The 26,427-nt window shown below is 40.4% G+C and overlaps 3 protein-coding genes and 1 long non-coding RNA gene across 5 annotated transcripts; 3 read left to right on the top strand and 1 right to left on the bottom strand.

Annotated features, from left to right (window-relative positions):
- The first annotated feature begins 1,196 nt into the window (after positions 1 to 1,196).
- Positions 1,197 to 3,971, top strand: LOC136444600 (gastrula zinc finger protein XlCGF57.1-like). The gene is made up of 2 exons (XM_066442226.1): positions 1,197 to 1,307; positions 1,702 to 3,971. The coding sequence occupies exon 2, from the start codon at positions 2,039 to 2,041 to the stop codon at positions 2,852 to 2,854; it is 816 nt and encodes a 271-aa protein (XP_066298323.1). The 5' UTR covers positions 1,197 to 1,307; positions 1,702 to 2,038; the 3' UTR covers positions 2,855 to 3,971.
- Positions 3,281 to 6,859, top strand: LOC136445075 (collagen alpha-3(IX) chain-like). The gene is made up of 6 exons (XM_066442931.1): positions 3,281 to 3,353; positions 4,035 to 4,109; positions 4,597 to 4,689; positions 5,698 to 5,820; positions 5,975 to 6,037; positions 6,297 to 6,859. Exons 1-6 carry the CDS (start codon positions 3,281 to 3,283, stop codon positions 6,857 to 6,859), a joined length of 990 nt encoding a protein of 329 aa, XP_066299028.1.
- Positions 6,860 to 7,303: 444 nt separating this feature from the next.
- Positions 7,304 to 8,839, top strand: LOC136444894 (uncharacterized). Its single transcript, XR_010757350.1, has 2 exons — positions 7,304 to 8,203; positions 8,525 to 8,839. It is a non-coding gene; the product is annotated as an uncharacterized lncRNA (long non-coding RNA).
- A 1,287-nt stretch (positions 8,840 to 10,126) lies between these two features.
- LOC136444365 (pikachurin-like) lies at positions 10,127 to 25,898 on the bottom strand. 2 transcript variants are annotated; one of them, XM_066441880.1, is made up of 11 exons: positions 25,738 to 25,898; positions 25,135 to 25,260; positions 24,436 to 24,679; positions 23,565 to 23,793; positions 19,118 to 19,298; positions 17,585 to 17,662; positions 15,811 to 15,889; positions 15,067 to 15,210; positions 14,312 to 14,395; positions 13,853 to 13,956; positions 10,127 to 13,369 (listed from the first exon to the last, which is right to left on the bottom strand). In XM_066441880.1, exons 1-11 carry the CDS (start codon positions 25,781 to 25,783, stop codon positions 13,221 to 13,223), a joined length of 1,464 nt encoding a protein of 487 aa, XP_066297977.1. In that variant the 5' UTR covers positions 25,784 to 25,898; the 3' UTR covers positions 10,127 to 13,220. The 2 variants fall into 2 exon arrangements, with proteins under 2 accessions (XP_066297977.1, XP_066297978.1); XM_066441881.1 differs by lacking the exon at positions 17,585 to 17,662.
- Positions 25,899 to 26,427: the final 529 nt, after the last annotated feature.

The raw sequence follows: 26,427 nt of genomic DNA on the forward strand, positions 1-26,427 counted from the left end.
CGAAGCCTGACGCCCACGTAACAATCATATAAAGCTTCATGTAGCGGAATGTAAAGGATAAAAAGGATAAAAGCAAAACTGATTTGATTTTTAAAAAAACAGATCAGCTTCAGTAACTAGTCTACGGAACTGAAAGCAAAATGATGAAAGCATTGAGTAAACACCAGCCACATGATTATTTTGGGTTGTAGTTATCGAAAACAATCTGCAAATGGAATTATTTTCTTTTCAAAGGAAAACACAACAAAAGAAAATTCATATATTTATTAATCTTTACACAGTTTGAACAGTCTGAAAGTGATTGCACGTTCGCCACGAGTAAGCAGAATTGCATTTTTGTAAAGAAACTTTTCTAGTAGTAATTCTGCAAACAATGTTTATTCCTTGCAGAAAAAATTTAGACTTTTTAGACTTTCAAAACATTCGGTTGTTGATGGGAGGTCTGAAATGGTTTGAATGGTGGTTGGCCGGTGGTTGGCTCGTGGTTCGACATTACAACAATAATAGTACAGGTAAAACAGCCGTCCTCTTATTGAGGAGATGCATGATATTTAGTTTTGTTTAGCTTATAATGCAATGGATCTTGACCATGCCACAGTCCTACTCTAACTCTCGTAAACAAGAAAGTTCGATTCTTTAGCATTCGGTTTAACGCTAAAGCTAGGGACTCCCTTAGAGAGGGGCAGATTCAATTCTCTTCTTTATTCACCGGTACCGCGGTAGTATCAACATTCACGAGACACACAGAAGACCGCAAATTAACGCTCTTTACTGAAGCAACCTGTGACAAGAACGTGCCTGAAGATTAATACTTGAAAAGCTTCATTTATGTAACTCACTAGACAGATTGCTTGTATTGGTATATGAAGGGCTGTATGCGGGTTGTTGATACAAAAACGTCCATTATTGCATAGCGGAGGTAGTGAAATATTTGCTCAGGAGCAAATGACGGCCTTTCTAGTTACATTCTTGTTTTCTTGCGTTTGCTCACGCCTCCACATTCGGCCACACAAGGCCTCTTCCTTGGTTGAGATACTTGCGAGGGATTTTGCCTAGCGTCACCTAGGAGTAGAAATAGAACGAGATCTCTGCTAGGCTAAAATCCACGTACGTAAAGCGTTATGCGGCGATATGTGGTTTCACCCTTATGTCAAGTCTATATCGGGTTTGTAACCTTTCACCTTTGTACCGTGGATGACCTGGTATCTGCCGTTTTGTTTGGCGTCTTCGTCTTCGGTATCCGAACTCGAGCGATTTTTACAGAACTCCAGAAGTCGTGGAGACCTCTAGACACCATAGACCTACAGGTAAGACCTTTAGTTGTCGTTAATGTTTCCTGGTTGGTGCCTGTATAGGCGTTAAATTAGAATTGGAAGTGTGTTTGTGATCGGTAGTTGATGGGGAGGGGGGCATTAAAGTAAACTGTAAATTATGCATGGGATGTAACAGCTGCCCTTTGTCTATTTCTACCTTCAATATACCATTAGAAATGGTGCATAAATCGCAAACTATGTTGTTGTATCCTCTGGGAAATATTCTAGTCTTGTTACTGGGTAAAAAAACACAAAAACAGTCGATTAATCAGAAGCTAAAACGTGCCCACTATATTTGGACAAAATAATTTCTTTTGTAAAATCCGTTGCCCGTGCCCTTTGTATGGTTACCAGCAGAAGTAAAGTAATCTTTATGTTGCCTTTTCAGAATTCTAGAGATGGTGGAGGTAAACGGTGGAACTCCCGTTAAAGAGCTTTGTGCGGAACAAACCACGAACAAAGAAGAGACGGCAGCCACTGGATGGCAACAGGAGGAACGTTAGAACATTAGAACAGGAACAATAGAACGTTAGAACAGGAACAATAGAACGTTAGAACAGGAACAATAGAACGTTAGAACAGGAACAATAGAATGTTAGAACACGAACAATAGAACAGGAAACGTACAGTAAAGACCTTCCACTACTTCGGAACAACTCTACCAACTGAACTGGCCATCCTTGGAGCGAGACTTACACCATTTGGGAGCAGACAACAGACATAAGATGGCAGCAGGACGCCAGCTGGACGAGGAAAAGTTAGTTCCGAACGACGAAATGTGCGGTGTAACAGCAGAAGTAGAAGAGTCCAGCTGTGAGCTTTCTACTGGAGAACTGTGTGCTGCACATCCTGGGAAAGAGATAGACTATCCTGGGAAGGAGATAGATCATCCTGAACATTCTGCGAAGGAGAAGGGCTGTACAGAAGACCCTGGGAAGGAGAGTGACAGCAGGGAGACCCAGACAAAAGACATGAGCCTGCAGCTTGAAATGTGTGGTGTGAACTTTCCCCAACCTGAAAACAAGTCAAACTCACAGGTACAGGTGAGCAGAGGCAACATGGGAAGGCATTTGGTTAAACAGACTGGTGGGAAACTCTACATGTGTGGGCAGTGTGGGTACAGGACGGCTAGACCGTCTCACCTTTCCGACCATATTAGAACCCATACAAGAAAGCCTAAGGCCGGTGAGAAGCCTTTCATGTGTGGAGAGTGTGGGTACAGGGCGGCTAAAAAGTCTCAGCTTTCTGAACATGTAAGAATCCATACAGGAGAAAAACCCTTTAAATGTGACCAGTGTGACTATTCTGCTGCACAGAAATCGAATTTGGACAAACATCTAGCAATACACACTGGTGATAAACCCTACATGTGTGGGGAGTGCGGGTACAGGACAACTCAGAAGTCTACCTTAGCCAATCATATGAGAACTCATACAGGAGAAAAACCCTATAGGTGTAACCAGTGTGACTATTCTGCCATACAGAAAAACACATTAGACCGACATCTAGCAAAACACAGCGGTGAGAAACCCTTCATGTGAGGGGAGTGTAGGTACAGGGCAACTAAAAGGTCCCAGAGAATACAGAGAAATATTAATACATTGCTTTGTCTGTTATACAAGACATAACCAAGATCCACCACCTCTTTAGAAACTTCAAATCGTACGTTTAACCTTAAAATAGGTAATACAGACAATAGTTTTGCTTGTATGTTTACAGAAAAGCAGGCCACTGCCCATACTGGTTGATAATACGGGTCATGTAGGGTATACACGAGTTCAGATACTGGTTGGTTTTGACTATCGGACAGTTCAGTTTATGATTGTTCCTAGTCACTCTGCCCATGATCTGCGCCCTATATGGTGGCAGCCAGTCCCTGAACTCAGTCCCTGAACATTAGTAAGAAGCTCTACATGTGTGGGGAGTGTGGATAGAGGTCAGCTCAAAAGCCCGCCTTATCCCTACGCATGAGAACCCACACAGGAAGAAAACCCTACAAGTGTGACCAGTGTGACTATTCTGCTGCACAGAAAGTCAGTTGTGAGAAACCTTACATATGTGGAATAAATGTGGTTACAAGACTTCTCAAAAGTACCACTTATCATGACATATGAGCACCCACACAGGAGAAAAACTCGATAACTGTCATCTCTGTAACTACTCTTCATCTCAGAATTCTCAACTGTATGTATATTTGATAAAACATTCAAAACAAACTAAATCTACAAGTGTGATAAATGTACAGCTGAAAAACTAAATATAGAGAAAGATGCACTCGAGTATTGACTGTATTAACTGTAGTCTTAATCAGTATCTGGGTCTTATAACTGCTCTGTAGTAAAAAGAATACATTAGAGGCAGACTTATCCAGGCAGGCTGGCGAGGATTGTGGCAAATTTGCGAAGAGGTGCCTCGCAAATTTGCGAAGAGGTGGCTTGTACACTTAAGCCTGTGTGAAGGGATCCATATACTAAGAAAGATAAATTGGAGAGGGTACAGAACCAAGCAGCCCGATTCCACACGAACAACTACGACAGCGGGGCTAGTGTCGCCAAAATGAAGACAGATCTGCAGTGGATGTCATTCGAAGAGAGAGAAAATGTCCAGACTATGCATGCTGTACAAAATGGCTAATAAACTGGTGGACGTACCGACTAATTTCTTTATGGATCAGTTTCTTTTTTTACAGCAATGAAAAATTGATCAATTTCTCGTGCTCAGATCAGCGCTACAAATCAGAGGAAACGACCGGAGACGAAGAGCAAGATGAATGTAGCTCTGCTGCAAAAGCTAGAGGTACGACCAGATTCAATCACGTTTGCAACATCACAAGATCAGGTTAAACCAACTCTATTATACGAAGGCAATCTGGCCAGAAAATTAGAAGTTATTACAATACATATTACCGTTGCAACTCAATTTGTATTGTACTTTAGATTTCCACATTTCAATTCATATAATCTGCTTAACTTAAGATCATGGCTCTGAAGACCATTGGCTGATATTATTGACGCAATTTTGTATAAACAATAAAATAAAATTCGAATACATTAGTTGTAAATGTTTTGCAAAGATATGAGGTCGTGCAGCTCTAGTTCTATGCATTTACGTACATAATTCATACTGATTGAGAGTGTCAATTACTTGGTTCGTTATCTGATTTTTTATCAAAATTATTTAGCTTACTTGATGGCCAAATTGAAGGCTTCAATAGGTAAACGTACCTTCCATACAACTTGCGAAAATGCTTATATTCGTATCTGACAATAAAATTCTTTTGTAGGTGCCACACCCTTACAACGGGATCAGACTGATTGGAAGTCAGCTGCGGACGCCGCTGCGAAAATACCAAACGCGATGTACATCTCTAGAGCAGGTAAAAGTCTAGAAACGATCCTTGGGTTCCGATTCAATTATAATAGTCTGTACTTTAAGGAACTTTATTGATGTTTAACTGAGTTGTATGACCAATTTTAATGACTCTTAAGTTAAACTGTATTATAACTTAGTTGTAATTTCTATTCTCACATTTGTGTTTTGTCCCTGTAAATGTTGGCTCTCGACAATCAGCCATGCTGCCTGAGAGTCTGTGCAGTGTTCAGTAACACTTGCTAGTAAATAAATAGATAAATAAACGATCCTTTGATACTTTTTCTACTTTCTGTCAGGATTGTCTTGGTGAATATTTCTTTATTGATGGATATTACTTTTTTCTGTGTTGTTGACATTGTGTGAGAGGATTAAAATGTATCGTTAATAGTTCCTCTTAGCTTTGCTTCAACACAAAAATGCACCAAAGGCTGAATGAAATATGCGCTCAAACATGATCATGGTCTGATGTCCAATCACATACGGTCACGTGCTCTAGCACATGACGTCAGTATGCCACAACCGTGACGTCGACTATTGGTCAAAAGTGACAGAATGTTATACATGTACCTCCCAACGTGATATTTTTAATGATACCATGAATATTATTCACTTGAAAGTTCATCTGTGTTGGTAGAAGTCATTCAACTGCAATATGTCAACACAAAATTTGGACTTTACCAAATTTTCTTTCCCAAATTTTTGCTCATTCCTTGACAAAAACTGGCGCTGATCAGTCCAAAACTTGTGTAATTTCAATTTTCTGTTGGCAAATGCCGTTCAACTTTGATTCAGTACACATCTTCACAAGTCTCGTCCTAGCCTCGTGTTCTCGCGAGACTAGGTCATTCCGTGATCAAGATGTACAGTTGACATCGAAAATTTGGAGGTGCGTATCTCGCTACCTTTTTAAGTCATTGTTTGACGAATATTCTTGTAACTGTGATTATACGTGACCGATGAACCTCTTCAACTTTGATTCAGTACAGATATTATTCTTTTCGTCAACCACTAGACTATGCCTATGGAGCAGACACCGACAAGAAGACGAAATGTCTCAACCTGTGCAAGACGTTCCTGAAAGCCGCTGGACTCTTCTTCGCCGTGGTCAATGTCATGTTGTTGCCACTATTTGCAGGTGATTTTGTCCGTAGTTTGTACAGGGGTAAAGATTAACTTGAAAATGTAACTAATCATCAAACAACAAAAATCATCATTAGACAATAACTGAGATAACTTAATAGACTAGAAATATTGAGTTCGATTGTTTCTTTCCTTTCTTTGTTATACAGCACGGACTGAGCTGCGAATAAACGAGTTGGAACGGACTGAGCTGCGAATAAACGAGTTGGAAGGTACGTTTGTTGACCTAATGTCAATATGAAAATATCCACTGTGTACCGTCAGTTTGTTGAATAGTCATAGAATATCAATTGTGCACTAGAAGACTTTTCAGGTCATCACAAGATTGCAATATGTCTTCTTTTCTTTTACATTCTTTCAGTGTAGGCAATTATTGTCCAAAGTAGGAAGTGATCATGTTTTTTGTTGAACTTATTTCACAGTTTTTTTCTTAGGTAGCTGATTAAAGCAGCAAACCCATGCATATTTCAGAAATGTGTGTGCTCCCTGGAACAAACCGCTCTTTGGGAGGTAATGGCCTGTTGAAGTCATCGACTCCCACAGAGGTTCCTGGAAAAGTGGAGGTCATCCTGCCGGGAAACCAGGCAGGGGTGGCTGGAGCTGTCAGGCTTCCTGGGCTTCCAGGGCCGCCCGGACCTCCGGGGGAAAAGGGGTCCATCGGGCCAGCTGGCCCTGGGTTTGTCGGGCCACCTGGGCCAACGGGCCCCACAAGAGGGAAAGGACCCATGGGGCCAGCTGGCCCCGGGTCTCCCGGTCTTCCTGGGCCACCCGGACTTCCCGGAGAAAAGGGGCCCACGGAGCCAGCTGGCCATGGGTCTGTCGGGCCTCCAGGGCTACCTGGACCTCCAGGAGAGAAGGGACCCATGGGGCCAGCTGGCCCTGGGTCTGTCGGGCCACCTGGCCCTCCTGGAAAGGATGGGCTCATGGGGCCGATTGGACCTAAGGGAGATGCTGGCACACCTGGGTCGGCCGGACCTCCAGGAGAGAAGGGTCCCATAGGGCCGGCTGGTCCCGTGGGAATGCCTGGGCGTTAAACTGATGACTGAGTTTGAATACTGTCTTAAACTTAATCTTGGCCAATCCTCAAAGTTTTCCATTTCTATCAATTTATTCAGTCTTAATCATGATCACCTGTATCACAGGTGGACATAAACATAATTTACCCATCTTGATCTTTTTGATGTCTGATGTTACCATATGAATACATAACCGGTCGAGTATAAACTTTATGCCTTCGTTTTCTATCTATTTTTCTTTTATTGGAGACGAACAAGTAATTTTGGTGCACGATAATATCAATATAAATGTATACAAAGCAAACAGCCGTGCGACGGAGGTGTCACTGATTTGGAGATGCAGGAATCCAGTCTTTGGTCTATGTATCCAAGCCTGCTTCTTACCATAAACAAAACTGCTCGCTTATTGACTTCGCACACGCCTCTTCCCTTCCCTGCCCTGTTGCTTTCCAACCCTATGGCCGGGCTATGGGCTAAGTTCACTTAGTGCTATTTGTTTCGACGAATACCTAAGCGATCGGCTGGCGTGGCGGATTTGCTGAGGACGGGCTTGCCCTATGACTTGTTGTGAGGGCTTAGCCTGTCTGTTGATAGCAAAGTCCCCGTGCGATGGTTGGAAGCGGAAATGAAATCCAAGTGTCTGTCTCTCTTTTTGTGTGTCACTTGCACTTGCACACTAACAAACTAACAAGGGGGGCAAGTAGCAAACCTTCACGTGGTGCCCCCTGTTAATCCCTCGCGGGAGACTAATTGCTACACAACGTACTTACTACTATATGTAGGGTCGGTAAAAATAACCAAAATGATCCTCGGCCCGACGATGGCATTTAATTAAAAGACACCAGAATCTTTTTTTTTTCATTTTATTCCTACTTTCTCAAAAGCAGTGGTTGACAGACTGGTGAGTGGGACGCCAACTCACAGCAGTATTTATGTTCTCTATCTCTTAATTAAGATTTATCATTTTTATTCATCCAAACATTTGCGATGAAATTACCAATTGTTCTGCAGGTGATTCCTATTGATATCTCCCACACAGGTGACCACAACTGACCTGCATAACATAGCCACAGTGGCGATGTTTCAGAACACAGAAGCTTTCAGTATTTTCAGAAGAACGCCCTCCAGCCTTTCGTCTGGTAAGTACTCTTTGAAATACTCGTGCAATGAACATGATATAACTGCTGTTACAATTCACACTCTACCTTGGCGTTTGTGATTTCGCAGTCCTCTTTAAAGGAGTGGACCGGTCATTCAGCCAACAAGATGACCAAACTGGCGGAAGACCGCCAACAGTGGAGAGCTTTCACTGAGAGCTATGCTGCGCCGACGGCTGACTAAGCTATGGGAGAGAGTGAGTGAGTGAGTCCTCTTTCCTAATTCAAAACTTGCACTCGTACGATTATCTAATTAATGGAGCCCTTATTGTACACATAACACATATACCCACTGTGTTAAGTACAGGTTACAACAAAATGATAGTTTACAGATACAAATGTACATGTATACATAGTCAAATAACTACAAGAATTATAAACTACTTGGATTCGACTTCTCCTTGCTTGTTTTCGTAATGGTAATAATGTAAGAGCCATTTTCTGACTCCCTGCAAGTGTATGTGACCTCTTGTGAAATCTTTAGTGTCATCATACAACATTAACAGACGTTGATTATCTTTTACAGTTACTGCAAAATTGTTCCAGCACAAGAAACGATTCAGTCTTCATCGACCGAAGGAAGCTGTTGATGCGGCTAACAACGAGAACCACGTCATTGCACCGAGAGATCTTCGCACAAATACAGAAACGCGCATGAATAAGCCACATTTTCGGATCCAATCCGGCTGTTTTATTCACGAATATTTACTCTGTATGATATGTGAGGTTGGATAAGAGTATTGTCACAACCAGTTTGTCAAAAATCTCTGTATACAGGTCTCTTTAGTTTTTACACATTGTTAAACTTGAAGCACAAAGCATTAAACCATCGAATTACCGACACCCAGGGCTCGTCGTCTTCACTGTGTTTATGGCTGAATCTTAGTTACCATAGCAATCAATATATTCAGGTTAATTACACTCACCTGTGTTACAGGTGTACATGAACATAATTTACCCAAATGGTCTTTTTTAGTGTCCAAACCACAAACGAAAGATGCTTGCTTTTAAGGTACTGTAAAGATTTCCGGGGGTGTAGGTGGGGCTGGGGCACAAAAGGTCATCAGTACGATTAATAAATTTGCATACAAAATTAAACGTTGTATTGAGGGGAGGGCTAGAAGAGTCTGGGAAAATGAACTTATAATGTAAAATTTCTATGTTTTTGTTATATTCTGACATCGTGTTACGTGACGTTTTGCGGCACAGCCTGGCGCGGCCAGACCGGCCTTAAGGGCACCGCGGAGGGCCCTAGTTTTTTGAGACACTAAGTTCCCAGACAGAGAACTAGTGATCTCCTAAGCCACAGGACAGCTCAGCTCAGCCGTCCAAGGCTCGCACATGCCCGCCCACTTGGGCTGGCATCTTCTCCCGAAAAGGAGGTTGTCGTTTTCTTGAGTTGCAGGCAAGGAACGACATAACTCGGAACTACTTTGTCTAAAGCCCAGAGTAGCTCCCGACAACTTTTACTTGTGGTCCACGGATTGTACGGAAATAAGGATAAACTTGATTCCTCCCATGAATATAATCTTACTTCTATACATTCGGATCTCTTTAAAGTGAACAGTACCCCAGTGCACGTTTTACTTAATACGGCACTAATATCTGGTCTTTTCTTGCACCGATATTTCAGATTTTCTATGGCAGTCGAGGCTACTTGGGTAGATTATGATAATATGCTAATACTGTTACACCTTAGTTCACATGGTAATGTCTCAGACACGGAAAAGTCCACTTCTGTAAGGCTCTGGCCAAGATCTGAAAGCGTCTAGCTGATCTCAGAATCACGTTTTGACATATTACTGGAGAATGGAGCAACTTTTGGTGAAGGATATAAGCAGCAATGGAACAGAGATCATAAGGATTATACTATGACAATACGGAAGCAGAAAACTGTTATATGTGTTAAAGCGGAAATTCGTCCCCAAAATAGAAAGCCTCCCCCCCCCCAAATATGCCTTAGAACACATTTTTTTTAAAAGCCGGAGCCGAACCTCAGCTTGGAGAGTAAGACACACTCAACTTCTTCAAATCTCATAGATGCTCAAAATTTCAAGTAATAGGTGTTGATAAACATGTGTTTGTAATCAGTCTGAATCACATAAACAAGAAAGAAAGTCCAGTCTCCTTCCTGAAACCTGAATGTTTTTATTGGTTTTCAGCCTTTAAGTCAATATCTGATGCATCTGTATATCTGTTTACATACATACGTCATAATTTCAGAAAGGAAACAAAAACACCAGCAAGAAAATACACTGTATTCTGCAACATGACTACATGAAACATTGAGTATAGAAGACATATAGAATAACGCTGACATAATAACATACATGTAAATATATATAACCATGATAGTTGAATGTTTATGTTAATTAAAGGGAGTCCAAGATACAGTGACATAAAATGGATTGCGAACATGCAACAAAATATTCAACTTTGTGTTCTGTTCATCAAAGCTAAGGTTGAAATATATGAAAAAGCAACAACATGGTAGATGAATTTGTAAACATTGAGGCATCATAATGTTTGTTACTGTTTTACTACAGAAAAGATACCTCATTGATGAACCAAGGTGAACATGTCCAAGGTCTTGCCAAGAAAGTTGACAAGGAAGATGCACAAGTTACACATAGACAAAATACAAAGATCGTTTGTCCAGAGTTGCAAAGTTTGCTTCATCTGTAAACCTCACCTATAGATGTCTAATAACCTTTATCAACATTATACACAAAATGATGTTACATATCCAGTACTAACTAGTGAATACAATGCAAAATGATATAATACATGTAGCACCAAATACAAACGAATATGAATGGACACGAATACATAACTACTTCAAGACTGAATTATCATATAACAACTATTCTCTACCATGTAGAACTGAGGCCTTGCTACATCCCTAATCACAGGAAATAGCAATACTAGAATGATGGTCAGATCATTGACAAACTATACACAAAAAAAGAAATGTTTTTATACATAAAAATTCAACATGGTTTCTTCACATTAGACTTAGCAATATCTGTGAGTGTAACAAGTTTTGAGGCTCATTATTTGGCACTTTGAAGAAAATTGATATCTACATGTATTCAGAATCTTAGATTTAAAACCTCATGTTTCAAGCACTTCAAAAATGAAGTTTTTCTTGATTGTCGGACTTAAACAATACTTGGTATCATTTTTTGGCAATATCTAATGTTAGTGGCCTTAAAATGAGATTGAGTGGTCGATGGGGTATAGCCCACAAAAATATCTTGATTGTAAAGACAAAAGCATGATTGTGGCCTACATACTGTTTCAAAGGCTTATATATTCATAATTTAGTTGGGCATGACTTTTATTTTGTTCTCAGCAACTACAATTTTGATTATGTTATCAAGAACTATAAAATACACGTCACAATGATGGAATAAAACTACACGATTATACAAACAAGTTGTCCAATTTTGGTTGCCAAGATTCACCTAGCAATAGATTAGAATAGATCAAGATAAAAAATACAAAGAGCCTCAACTCCAACAGAAAACTGATTTGTTACTGTGACCCTAACACAGTCAGCTTTGGGGGTGACAAAAACCTGAGAGCTAAAAGTACCTTGGAATGCTGATAATTCATACGGAAATGAAAGTTTTAAAAACAGCAACAAAATACACAATACTTGTCTAAGCCTTAAAAATTCCCCAGGCATACTTGAATAAACAACAACCCAACCGCCCGACCCAAACCCTGACCCAATCCCTATGTACAGAAGTAACTGGCCTGCAAGTACTAATAACAAAATGGGTATGTTTCATATTTTGCTCTATCGAGCCCTTTCTGATACTGACTTCCATACTGGTGTCACTATTTGCATTTTCAGCGAATCCTCGCTTAGATGCACAAGCCTTCATTATCAACAGGATTTTACATATCCTAATGTACATGTATTTTTTTCCTGTTCTGTTAGTTTCAAACACTTAATGGTGGTTATTTTGCATCTCTGATTATCTTTGCATTTCTCACACTTAAAGATGTTCAGCATGTCAGGAAATGTAAGAAAACCCATATGACTCACAACGAAATGCAAATAAGGACAACAATATGCTCCATCCTCAGAACATTGTCTTTAAGATAATGTCTAAAGAATACACCCGATCCTTAGAATGTTGCAAGAAGATGTTTATCCTTAAGATGTCTCAAGAATATAGCCTGTATTCTCAAGACCTTAAACATCTCAATTATACCCTCTATCCTTAAGATAAGGTCTTAAGATCATACCCTCTACACTACCAAAAATGAATAAGAAAGTTTTTCTTGTTTTTCTTCCACATAGAAAATTGATCTTCCAGGGAGAAAATTTTTCTGTGTACAAGAAATCGGTCTTGTCCATGGGGCAAGCAAATTTTTCTTGTTGCGATTTTTCATGTTTTGAGATTTTTTTTCTTATACTTGTTCAGGAATGGAACTGGTTATAAGAAACCAATTCTTGTATTTCTTAAGAATTGAATCTGGTCAAGAATATGCAAGAATTTTTTTCTTGCATTTTTAAGAAAAATAAGAAAGTTTTGCTTTTATTTCTAGAAATTTTTGTGCGTGAGAATCTTTCAGAAACACTTTCTCCTCTGAAGAAAAATAGGAAAATTGTTCTTTGTGTAAGAACGGACATTTTTTGTGGTTTCTTGTTTTACTTTCTTTTTCTTCTTGATTTTCTTCGTGCAAGAATATTTTTCTCCATACAAGAATTGTCCAAAAATAAGCAAAACAAGAAAAAATATTTTTGGTAGTGTATCCTTAAGAATAACCTTAAGACAGCATCAGAAGACAATGCTCCATTCAAGATAATGTGTCAAGAATATGTTGTATCCTCAAGAACATGCTCTGCCCTTAAGATTATTATAACCCTTCATCATGTGCACTTCACGATGTTCTGTCCTGCTGTAAGCATTAATCTTAAGATAAGGTCTGAAGAACATCCTTAAGTAACGTCTCAATAATGCCCTATTTTCAAGATGTCTTTCGAGATTAAGAAACTAACGCCCTTGAAAGTCTCAAGAAAATGCTCTGAGATCATACAGTCTCAAGAATACAATTTCTCATGAAAATAACATCTCAAGAATAAGCCCTAATCTTAAGTTAATGTCTGAGGAATATGGCATTGCTCTTAATATCATAAGATAACATCTTAAAAACTTAATTGTCTCAAGAACACGCTCTGCCCTTAAGATTATTATAACCCTTCATCATGAACACTCGACGATGTTCTGTCCCGCCGTCGCCTCCTCGTACAGGCGGATGTGATAGTCGGTCGCCAAGGTAACATGGGAGATGCATCCCACAATGCCTCGGGTGTAGTGTCGCCCGGTGTCCATCACAATATTGTTCATCCCGCCTGCAGAGGAGGAAGTTGTTGAATCAGCAAAATGACGATCATAACACACTGTTAAGTTTATTCAGCATCCATAGCAATGTACAGACAGAGTTTTTTGATACTGACATTCCTTTTTACTTTGCTAATTACCTGCTGATACTAGTGATAGCTGCTATGTTCAGATTTGACTGAAGCTACCTTGCCCCCCCAACAACCCATAGGTCAAGGGACTAGGTAGGTAGGTAAGACTCAATCTTGGGCTATCAACATGGTGCCATAAAGTTTCAAAATCATTTTCCACATCTAGTAAAGAAGAGAGTTCAATAGTTAGAAACAATGTCCTGCCATCATAAATTGCTAAGTTATCTGATCTGTCCTTGTCGCAAGACTTAAGCCCTTTGTAGTTGGACAGCCTTGGCTGTATGCTGCCCAGAACTGCTAGACCAAAGAAAGATTACAATATAGAAAATGAATTGCGTATCCTCAAATGATTTTCTGACAAACCTAGGAAGAGTCCTGAGTTGGTGTTGAGCTGCTTCAGTCTGCCGGGGGAGGTTCCGGGGACAGGGTCAAGGTCATCCAGGATCAGCACCGCGTTGGGGCCATCCCTGTAAGAGACACAGCGAGTTAAAAACTATGCGGGCACAAAGGACAAGATTTATAGAAAAAAGTGTGTGCTATAACCATTACCATTGTAACTGACAAGATCCAGCAAACAATCTTATATGTATCGATGGAGCAAAAAGATACGTAATAAGATATGCAATACAAAGTTACTCATTGACAAGCAACTGGATTTGTAAAAGGTCAGCTACAGTATTTCAGACAGTATCTTTTGCCAGTGACTACCACTGACAAAGCAAAGAAAGATTCTCTCAGAAATGTCTGACCTTTGATTAACAAAAGTTATCCAGCTGCAAAGTTATTCAATAGAATATTCAAGGTCAGATAAACCATCCTGACCTTCTTGCCCTGATCTTGTGCCACCTGCCGTCGTTGATTGTAGTGTTGGAGGACAGCTGGGCCTCCCCACTGCCCAGGTTGTACCTGTGTATGGCAAAGAGGTGCACAAATCATTGTGAGAAAACAAAATAATGTTCTCCATCTCCAGTGCATGTGACAGGCATATCATGGAAAACACACAACAGCAAAAACATAAATACAAACAGACAAAAACAATACCCCTTAAATTAATAGACTTTTCCACTGACCCAATGACCTTGATTGACAAGTCTGATTAATGACAACTTCTACTGCCTCTGACCTGTCTGACCTTTGCAGTCCCCTCACTTTGTTCCCTGCATCCAAATAACTACACTACGGCAAACAAACAGGCTGAAAACAATACCTGACCATTTTCACAGAGGCAAAGAAGAGGAGGGGGTGTCCCTGTGGTGTAGTGGCCTGCGCCTTTGTCTCTCACCACATCTGGTTCCAATTACTTGGATCAGAAGGACTGGGGTTCAAGCCCCGGGTAGGACATCTCTGGACAAGAGGCGCATTGAGTCATACCAAAGACTTTATAAAAATGGTACATACTTGTGAAACAGTATGGAAGTTAAACACACTTCACTGCCAGTGGACTAGCCCCCTGCTGCAGCGATTGCACCACAGTGTGGCCCAGGGCTATGAAACGGAGATGGGCATCGCCCTATACATCAATAATGGTGTGGGAGGATTTTAACTTTTAACTAAAAGAAGTGGAAGTTGACACTGACCTGAGCACCACAGCGCCGCCCTCCAGCCCTATGGAGATGAAGTCGCGATGTCTGCCCATCGGCAGCGACCCGCTCCACAGAACCATCCCGTCAGCCGTCGTCGTCTTGATGCGGATCTGGAAGTCGTTCCTGTTCCCAGACAATCTAGCAAAAATGTTCAAAAGTTTGTTTTTCACAACGATTTTAAATACAAATCTTGCACCAATTTCCTTGGCTCTCAGAAATTGTAAAGGCTAAACTGAAGGTAAAACTTAAGAATGTTGTAAAAACAGAAAGAGATGAAAGAAAAACTGGAGTCTGACTATATTCGCTTCCTGACTCTGGTTTGAAAGTTGAATTTGTCAATGAATAAATATCTAAGTTCCTGGTATTGAAGGGTATCAGACAGGACTACAGTTCAATGTTTAAAGGCCACACTTCACCGTATTTCCTTAATTAACTTACAGACATTCTATAGTAAATATTCAGCAAGAGGACAAAATGTAAAGACAGGACTGGCAGAAAAACTTGCATCCGACTAGATTCACTTCTAGGCAGAAACTTTCCCCCCTCAGATTTTATTCTCCTTGATGTGGCCTACTCACATACCAAATTTTGTAACAATTCATCCATACATTTTTTGTACATGTATATATAGCTTCTTGACTTATGCTGGTCACAAACAAACATAAACACACCAAAACATAGTGATACCTACCTGGGAAGCTAATATTAGATACAGAAAATTATGAGTTGAACCCTCACCTTTTCATAAGCTGTGTTCCTGTGTACTGCATGTAACTATTCCCACTGAACTTTGGTACTGTTACCGGACTTTTCAACTCTAGACGTGGAAAAAAAAACATCCCACCATCAGAACCTTCACAACAGTGCAAAGACCACTACGATAGGTAGCAAGAGGCAAAGAGGGAGACTGCGCAAAAATAACTACGGAGGCTAAAATCTACTCTGACACTCTGAAAGAGAACATTCCGGATGGTGAGAGTTAGAGAACGTCAGGTCTGGAAGGCTGGGTTCAGAGATCGTGAAGTGGGAATGATCATCGGATTAAAAGAAAGTGGTTTTAGAACATGCTAGTTTTGAGAGGTGGGGTCTAACTTATATAGTATAGGTATGCAGCACTTGTTTAACCAAAATGCACAATACATGTCTCCTCCTTTTAAAGGTCTGACAGAAATGAGAATTTCTACCCAACTTAGAAAGAAAGAGACATGTACAGATTCAAGTGATTAAAATTCTATGACTGAATCATGACATCATGATACTTTTATTTTTCATGATTATTTTCAACTGTTGGACAAGTTGTTGGCAATTATCTTCAACAATTCTTTGCTCACAAAAGAAAAATGGAGGAATTTCAACAGCCAAACATTACTGATCAGTTATAATCTTGACAGTCCTTTGATTTCTATGAAACTCTGTACATTTTCACTCCACCGATCAAGAAATATTTGTGAGAAGAATTTCTTTGAAATCTTGGAGATTCACACATTAAGTCAAGCATTTGGGTGTTTTTGAGGTCAAACACAGAGAGTTTGCAAACTATCTAGAACTTTCTTTCCATGGGTTATCTTTCAGTAACCAGCATGATAGCTAAAACCAGTCTTGAGCCATGAAACTCTTTGCTAACTTATTTCAATCCATCAAGAAAAAAGTGTGCTAAAAATTATTTCAAGTCTTAACAGGCAAACAAGTACATGTATTTGGTGTTTTTGAGGTCAAACACACTCAGAAAGACTGCACTACATGTATGTTGGAACTTTCTTTCCACTGATTTTCTTTCAGGAACCAGCACGATAGCTAAAACCAGTCTTGAGCCATGAGAGTATGGGAGGCATCAGTGTGATGAAGGTTGAAGAGACAGCCACACACCACCCCACAGCACACCACTCTTACTGAGGAAACAACCAGGTCTGAACAGGCATTATCAAGTCGTTATCATCGCATGCTTTACTGGGATCCTGTATAGTGGATGGGCAAGTGCAACACCAACAAAACTTGGGCTGTTTTTGTTGTGATAGTAAAGACAGAGAGCACTTTTGAATCAGATTTTTCTTTTAAAGATGAAAGGTCTACATGATTTCCAATGCCTCTGTAGATTTAAGTTCTGACAGAAATTAAAAAACCATAAATGGCTTATCCAACAGAAGCATGCTATTTCAAATGTAATTCTAAATTTTGTTATACGTTCTGTATGTCAAGTAACAATTCTGAATACTACAAATTAGGTCCAAAAGTTAAGAAATGGAGTGCAGTTTGTATGCTATCAGATTTGGAATAATTTTTTCAGATTCCTTCTTTTTAAAAGCATTAACCTTCTGTGTTTTCCAGTGCTTTGTTTCTTTTAAGCATTATGTCTTCATTTTCCTATTATTGTTTCCAAGGATTCTAAAAGATCTCAGTATTTCCAGGTGTTGCACCTGCCCATGCGATTGCCACGTCCCTTTAGTAGTTCTGAGTTCTACGGTATCATGAGTACGATCACGAGGACGGGTCTGACGGCTGATCGCTGCGGTACCTGGTGCGGGGGCGGCTAAGGGGTTTTCCCGGTCGTAGGTCAAGAGGTCGTCGGACTGAACCACTACTGCAACCTTAGCTGGGGGGAGGGAGGCACATCCAGGCGCAGGGGGTTAGGCAGTGCCAATTTGTTTGCTCGGTTCTCGGATATTTTGAAAAATTGGACAAATTTTGTAAAAATCAGACAAGCAAGAGGACAATTTGAAAACTGATGTGTGAATTTCAAATATTTGCTGGAACTTTGCCAGGACAAGAAATATGCTCCTTAAAACACAGCAAATAAGACTTCCAGAGTTAAGAATTCCAGATTTTCCAAGGTGGAGCATGCCCCTGGAACCTAGATTTCTCACATCTTCAGTGCTTAACATTTTCCTTCCTAAAAAAGAATTTGACGGATCAGAAGAGAATTTAGTGCTGGATAAACCAAGTTGCAACTCAATTTCCAGAAAGTGTGTACAAAATGGGCCTTTCATGTTCATTTTCCAGATTTAAGAATCCGAGAACCAAGCAATTGAATTGACATGGCCTTATCTTTAGCTCCTGGATTTCCCTCCCACACAATTGGTGTGTACAGTAAAGTCATGTCAAAACTGGAGACAAAATGTTAATAAGGTGTCATGGACAACATAGTTACACAATCACTACAACTATCACCAGTTACCTTTATTCACATGAGGCCACACCACTTTAATTTCTTGGTTAACGGATTTTTATTTAAAAAAAAAAAGAATTTTAGAAAAAAGAATCATGAAAACAGAAGGCTGGGCCAGCCTTCTGTTTTCGTGATTTTTTTTCTACAATTTTTTTTTTTTTGAAAATAAAAATCCATTAACCAAGAAATTAAAGTGGTGTGGCCTTATATCTCAATATTAGAAAAAAAGAGGTTTAAAAATAAAGTATAACCCATTAGGTATTTTATATGTATCTTCTAAAAAACATCAGCATGCAACCTGTACATTATTCCAAATAACAGATATTAGTACTTCATTCTATAAAAGTTAAGATCTTTCCAACACATTATCAGTTGACTCCCAAATTTTACCACGAGTCATGTTCTGCTTCAAGATGACTAAGTAAAAATTTGATGAGTCAACTAGTATTGGAAGGAGCTAAATTTCTCAGTAATGTTATTTTCCAACATAGTTACACTTTCATGCTAATGTTAGAATCAATTTCTGAATCAAAGTTGAACACAAAAATCATACTTACTCAAACTTTCGACTGATCAGCTCTAGTCTTTGTCAAGGAATGAGCAATCCACTTCTTCTGTGACGTCATGTTATGCAGATAGAAAAAATGACTCGGTGAGCCGTGGATCATATGTTGCAGTTGCCGTGGATTGCTCATTCCTTGACAAAGACTGGAGCTGATCAGTCAAAACTTTGGGTAAGTCCAATTTTTGTGTTGGCAATTACAGTTCAACTTTGATTCAGAATGAATCTAGAATTTTACCAACACAGAGTAACTTTCAAGTTAGCATTAAGTTGCTTTTCCTGTATTTAGTGTTTGTTAGTCCGAACCCCAGCCTGCCTACCTTTCTCACAGTCCATGCCGTGGTAGCCCAGCGGGCAGTTACAGCTGTAGAAGTCGTGGTCGGGCACGCAGAGCCCGCCGTTCACGCACGGGTCACCGACGCACGGGTGGTCCGCGTTCGCCACGTTCACGCCCACAATCGCGCTGGAGATCAGGTCCATGGGACTGTCGTTTATTATGATCTGTGGGTGAAACACAGAACGGTGGGTAAAAAGGTAGGTGAAGGCACAATAGCCTTTTTTGAGGCCACAGGGGTTGTTATCCATTGTGTCTTGTGTATTGGAAGATTGCACAAGACTGGAAAGTTGCTATTGAGCAGCAGGAGATAATTCAGCACCAAGGACAGGAATGCTGAATGTTCATTGAAAACACATTTAAAACTAGACTGGCCGTCATTTGCTTTCAGAGCAAATTCAGGATGTTTCGCCCATACTCCTCATGCAAGAAGTGGGCTGTCCCAAAATAACTCCTGGGCAAATCCAAGTTTCTGCATAATTTATGCAAATGAGGTCCTCATGAGCATAAGTTATGTCCAGGTGCTTTCACCTTTCCTACATGTACCTACATGTAGAAGATGACATCCACAGCTTTTACAGTAAGGGGAATACAACATCATGCATAAATTATGCAAGTGAGGTCCCCATTAGCATATGTCATGGCCAGGCGTGTGCACCTTTCCTAAAGCTACCTACATCTCAAATATGACATCTGCAGCTTGTACGGTAAGGGAAATACAAGTTTCAGCATAAATTATGTAAATTAGGTCCTCATTAGCATAATTTTTGGCCAGGTGCATTCACCTTTCCTAATGGTACCTACATCTTAAAGATGACATCCGCAGCTGTCACGGTAAGGGAAATACAAGTTTATGCATGAATTATGCAAATGAGGTCCTCATTAGCATAATTCATGGCCAGGTGTGATCACCTTTGCTAACGGTACGTACATGTCAAATCTGACATCTGCAGCTTTTCCGGTAAGGGAATTACAAGTTTAAGCATAAATCATGCAAATGAGGTCCTCATTAGCATAATTTATGGCCAGGTGTGTTCGCCTTTCCTAAAGGTACCTACATCTCAAAGATGACATCCGCAGCTTTTACGGTAAGGGACATACAATTTCATGCATTGATTATGCAAATTGGGTCCTCATTAGCATAATTTATGGCCTGGTGTATTCGCCTTTCCTAAAGGTACCTACATCTCAAAGATGACATCCGCAGCATTTACGGTAAGGGACATACAACTTTATGCATACATTATACGAATGAGGTCCTCATTAGCATAAGTAATTGTCAGGTGTAGTCACCTTTCCTATAGGTACCTACATCTGAAATATAACATCCGTACCATGAAACATAAGGTACATATAACTTTCTGTAGTACCATTAGTAGAGGTACCCCCTGACATCTGCTTGGTTTTAAGTCCCAGACATGTAGGAGGGCTTATGTTACAGTATGACCTAGTTCTTGCTGGCCCCGACAGAAAATAACCAAAAATTGCATCAAAAAATTGCAAAATAAATCATTTTGAAGTAGTGTATGCCAAAAAAAATAATGGGGTCCTTTGGGTAAATATCCAATGCACAAGTAAACCAAATTTCAGGTCCTCAGGTTTCAACACCACGGCACTGGAGGCCATCATGTGCGACTTTTGTCTGAAAATGACCAAAAAACCTCCATACAATCATTTTAAAAACTTATATCAAAAAAATTTTAAAAGGGTCTAGGGGTATACACGTACTCTACCTGCATACCAAATTTCAGCTAATTTGGTCAACGGACGACCGAGAAGAAGCGATTTGAAGGTTTGACAGGAGAAGAAGGAGAAGAAGAAGAAGAAGAAGAAACCTTACAAAAACAATATGTTTCGTTGGCGAAACATAAAAAAGAAAGAAGGCAAGTGATCTTGATCCAGTTTAGCTCACTGAAGAGCTAATCTTCCACTGTTTGTGACAGAGAAGACAGACACTATGTTCAGTATTTACAGCTTCATTGTACCGGGGAAATACCCTAGCTCTTTTTGACAAGCACAATGAAAAATACCTTAGAGACTAGAAAGGCAACATTTGCGAGCAAATACAGCATGTTTAGCCATACTCCTCGCCATGCAAAAAATGGACTCTCCCCAAATAACAATGGACCATTCTAAAATACTTGCACTAAAAAAATGAATCACCCCAGTCCAAAACTGAGTCTTCCAGTAGCACCTCAACACAATATGGACCAGTCCACAACCATATCCACTAATTGATTAACACTTCTGCTAAAGAATGGACTTTTTCATAATCATTCCAGCTCAAAATTGAAAGAAATAATTAAAGAATCCTCCCCTTGCAAGAATGGGATATTCCGTGCCATTTCCATGTAAACCAGTCGAAAAATATCCGCCTAAAATTACACTCTTGCGCATAATCAACCCAGTTCAAAATTGAATTAAAAAAGATCAGCCCCAGGGAAGAATGAAGTTTTCCATAGTATACATATGAAGATTTGACAGGAGACGAAGGAAATGACCAAAAACAACATATTTGGGTCAATTCAAAGTCACCGAGAGGGTTTTAATATAATATTTGTAATATGTTTGAACTATTTTGATTAAAAGAATGTCTAAGTCACAACAGTTCTAAAGTGTTCAAACAATTAGAATTGAAACTTATAACATGTTTGAACTCATTTCACATACGTTGGAAACATTTCGAACGTAACTACACAAAAATCTCTTTATTTAGAACAGTTTCAAACCATCTATCCAAATGTTTCAATGTTCGAACAATTTGTAACAAAAGATTTTCACAATTGCCCTCATAAACGAAGGTGCTAAGTCCTCCTGTGTGTTTCTGCCTATTTTCGGTGGCCGCGCTAGACCACCAGCGGATTTGTTTTGACGGAGCGTCACCCGCGCGCGACGATGTACACTGTTCGGCACCGCTAATATCCGGCATTTTCCCGCTCCAAAACACTCCACAAGTCCCACGTTTTTAGTGTTTTGCCTCTTGTGCAACACGATTCGATTTGCATTACTAACGGGACGAAAATGATAGAAAAAATTCACCCCGTCCCGGCGTCCGTCCCAAAAACATGAACGACATGAAAATATATTTTCTTACAGATTCAATCACAAAAATCAACAGCATGGGATTCCAAATTTTCGCAACGGCCGACCATTTATCATGGTTGAACTTCCTTCCAAGGCGTGCGATAGATAAACATTCCCGGCACATAATAGTCACTAGTACCAGACTAACGCAAGCTCATGATGATAATAGGGAGAAAGTTTGTCAGTGAAGTTTGGCCACCAGAGGGTACATTCATTTAACGTTACAAGCTAGCGCAAAGGGGCGAATCATTGACCTTACCGGGGACTGACTCTACTGGCCTAATCATTCCTTTTTTGCCGAATTCTACGATCCATACGCCCGTACGTAGGACATGTAGGAAGGCACCGCCTACCACCCGCCTTTGATCATGTATGAAGTCGGCAGCAGAGAGAGATCATCAATCAATTTTGACAGGAGTGTCGCGCCAGTCTGAGGAGAAACGATCTCCCGTGTTGTGTTGAAGAATTTGGAGTTTGAAAATATCTGGAATAACTAATGCTAGAATAAACATTCACAAAATCATTGATTTAACTTGTTTTCTGTTATAAAATTTCCTAAACTGCAATTTAACCACTGAGTTTAAGGGAACATGGTGTTTTCCCGATAATCACGTTAAATGTTTATGTCCGGTCTTTCCTCCTCGTAAGCAAACTTCAAGCTTGGCCAGGTGCAAGGCACTCGGGGTCAATGACCTGTAGGTCATATGTAGTATTGAAAGTGACAGAAGTGGCAAATATTGTCAAGAAAGCCCAAAATAAATCGTTTTGAATATATGTATGCCAAAAATGGGAATGTAGTCCTTTAAATATTTGTTCAAGCCACATATACAGCAAATTTCAGGTCATTCGGTTGAAATACAAGGGCGCAGGAGGCCAAGATATGCTAAAAATAGCCTAAAAACCTCAATAAAATCACTTTCAAGGTCAATATCAAAAAAAGGAAAAGAACGTACATTGGTTTTTGCCTACATTACCTCTGTACCAAATTTCAGGTCATTTGGTCAAAAAATGACAGAGATGAATCGATTTGAAGATTTGACAGGAGAAGAAACATGAGAGAAAACAATATGTTGAGCCATACTTATGGCTAAACATAATTAACTTCTACTGTTTACTGATATACAAATCGACTAGCTGTACAAAATATCCTGAAAAATGCATCTAAAGAGATCTCCAATGCATTGTTCCCCATCCCCAATGCATTGCCCACTTAGTCTAGTATAGTAATGCACTCCTGTATATCAAACTGTGCATACATTGGGGGTGCTGCAATAGAGATCTCTCAAACAAACTGTTTTCCAAAGTGATGTACATATGTAGCCTGGCGGATAAACGTTTATGAGCGTCACCTTCTGTATATCTCCATGGAAGGGTTCATACACCCCTGAGTATTTAGCCACCTCCTCGTAATCAGCCACCCCCCCTACATACAGGGGGGTGATAAAGCTCATCTGGGAGAACCCCCCCTCGGCTGTTCCTGAGACAGGGGGGTTGTAGTCGACAGTCATGATCCCGTCGCGTGCCGTTCTGGACAGGATGACTCTGTGCCACTCTCCCATAGTCACCGGCTCTGCACTCCTGAGATAGACAATGATTCATAAGGATGGTGAATGACTGAAAAACAAAGTTCTTTTATTCACAACCAAGTATGTACACAAGCCGATGTTTCAATGACTGTCTGTATTGCCCTGATGAAGATGACAGACAACAGTCATCAAAACGTTGGCTCGTGTACTTCAAGAACTTTTGCTATTCATTATTCAAGATAAGAAGAGTTTCTTGAAGAAGGTAATTTTTTCCACATAATTACAAAGACTAAAAAAAGACATTTGAGAAAAAAGACATTACAAATTACAACATTACACAACTGTAAGTTAGCTGGTTTGTGGACAGGGCACCTTATAAAAGTATAAATAGTACAATTTGGTAGCATCACACTGCCATTGCAGATGCACAACATTTGACAAAGAATGGAATTGTACAATCAAAAGTGTTGACTTCATGAGGAAAGTCGGAATTTCAGATTTATGAGGCAAAACCTTTCTCCCTATTTTGAACGCACCTTATCATTTTTTTTTTAGATTCCCAAACTCTAAGAAATCGTGGTCCAGAACTAAAGATAGGATATCTCCAGGCCTCTGTTTTCCTTTTGAGCACTTGCAGAACTTTTACTCTAAAACGTCTGACAATCATGGACATAAACTCTTATTTCTAACCCACCTTATAATAGCTGGGCCGGTTCCACAGTCAAACCTGAACTCCAGGAAACCGTGGTCTAGAACCAGAGACAGGAAATCTCCGGTGCCGTCAGTCCGCAGGGCGGTGTACAGCAACACCCCGTTCCTCGCGGCCGGTCTGAAGACGACCTCGACCTCGATGAAGGAGAGGAACTTGGTGGTGAGCGACGGGTACGCAGAGTAGGAGGAGCGCGAGGAGTTGAAGAACGGGATGCTGAGGTCAAGGTCTGGAACAGAAGGTTAAAACTTACGACATTGTAACATTTAATACCAACTTGATTTATTTAGATGGTATCTGAATGACAATGAAGAAGTCTTGCTTCTTTGAAAGTTTTCACAAATGGAGTTCTCATCAGTCAACTGAAGAATAACTTTACAATGTTGAGCTTTTTTTGTTTTGTCAAAATTCTTCGTCTGGTAACTTAAAGCAAAAAAAAAGAAAAGTAATGGAGACCCCACACTGCTTTAACCATGTCTATCCTATCTCGGGAGCACCATGCACAATGTACTTGTGTTAAGCTTAACTTTTTTTGTTTCCATGAAAGTTAATGAAGTCATAGTTACCTCAAAAGTTACTTCAGATGTCGACCCTCACTTTTCATAGGTCACTTGAAGCTTACGGTCACACTGACTTACCTCATTCACAGATGGTCATTATGTAGAAGCTGTCACACTGACTTACCCCGTTCACAGCTGGTCCCAGTAAATCCCAGGGGGCAGAGGCAGAGATGGGAGTCAGCTGACCCGGCCACACACTTGCCGCCATTCCGACAGTAGACGTAGTCGCAAACACCCTCACTGCACTCTCCTGGATAAAATGAGTGGGGAAATCAATTCCCACTAAAAAGTAACAGACTGCAACATTGCCACTCATCATTCGTTCAGACCCTTGTGCCTAGTGGTACATAGGGCAGCAAATTTCCTTGCTGTTTCAGTAGCAGGGTATATTTCATGGGGGGATAGCTAGCCCCTCTCTTTCAGCATGCCCGAGGCACCTCCTCAAACACAGGACTCCATTTTATGTCCTTTCTGAAATACGGGTGCAGCCCCAATCGAGATGCCCTTCCCAGGATTTGAACAGTTACCAACTACATAGAAGCAGGAGCTCAATTGTGAGGCTGATACCAGTTGAGCTACCGGTTGAAAATCCCTATCACAGATCAAAAACTGTGGATAGTGATCCAGAGGACAGAGGTTTGAGACACTCTTTCACAATGAAGTATGTGTACATACAAAAACATACACACATGTAACACACAAATAACAGTAAAAAAAGTGAACGTACCAACGTTGATCCCAGACACTGCCTTCCCATAAGGCTGCGGCCGCATGTTGTATCTCTCTTTGTTCACAATCAGTTTCTGCACACAGCCCTTGAAGCCCTCTGCCACCCCCGTGTGCTCTTGGACTAGTCCAATATCTGGCACTCCACCCAGGTATAAGGGTAGCCGGAAGGTGATACCATGATACAGACCCTGGGGGTGTAGATAAAAATCAGTTAAAATTCACAAACCTTTATATAATTCTTGTCCATGCAACAGAATTGACTGTGTGTGGATGGTGTTTATTATCAAGGACAGGTTTGATCATCTGTGTGTGGATGGTCTTCAGCACCAAGGACAGGTGAGTTTACCTGTGTGTAGATGGTGTTCAGCACCAAGGACAGGTGTGTTTACCTGTGTGTGGATGGTGTTCAGCACCAAGGACAGGTATGTTTGTATGTATGTATGTATGTATGTGTGTGTGTCTGTGGATGGCGTTCAGAACCAAGGACAGGTATGTTTACCTGTGTATGGATGGCGTTCAGAGCCAAGGACAGGTGTGTTTTGTTTGCCTGTTTGTGAATGGTGTTCAGCACCATATGACTATATGAATACTACTTGTTCTATTCATTTGTGATACAGGGCCCCACTGCAACACTGAGTTGGGCAGCCCTGGGAAAAAATGACAGAAAATAAACTAAACTACACGACTC

This window comes from Branchiostoma lanceolatum, chromosome 11 (assembly GCF_035083965.1).
Source record: "Branchiostoma lanceolatum isolate klBraLanc5 chromosome 11, klBraLanc5.hap2, whole genome shotgun sequence".
In the NCBI taxonomy this organism is placed as follows: domain Eukaryota; kingdom Metazoa; phylum Chordata; class Leptocardii; order Amphioxiformes; family Branchiostomatidae; genus Branchiostoma; species Branchiostoma lanceolatum.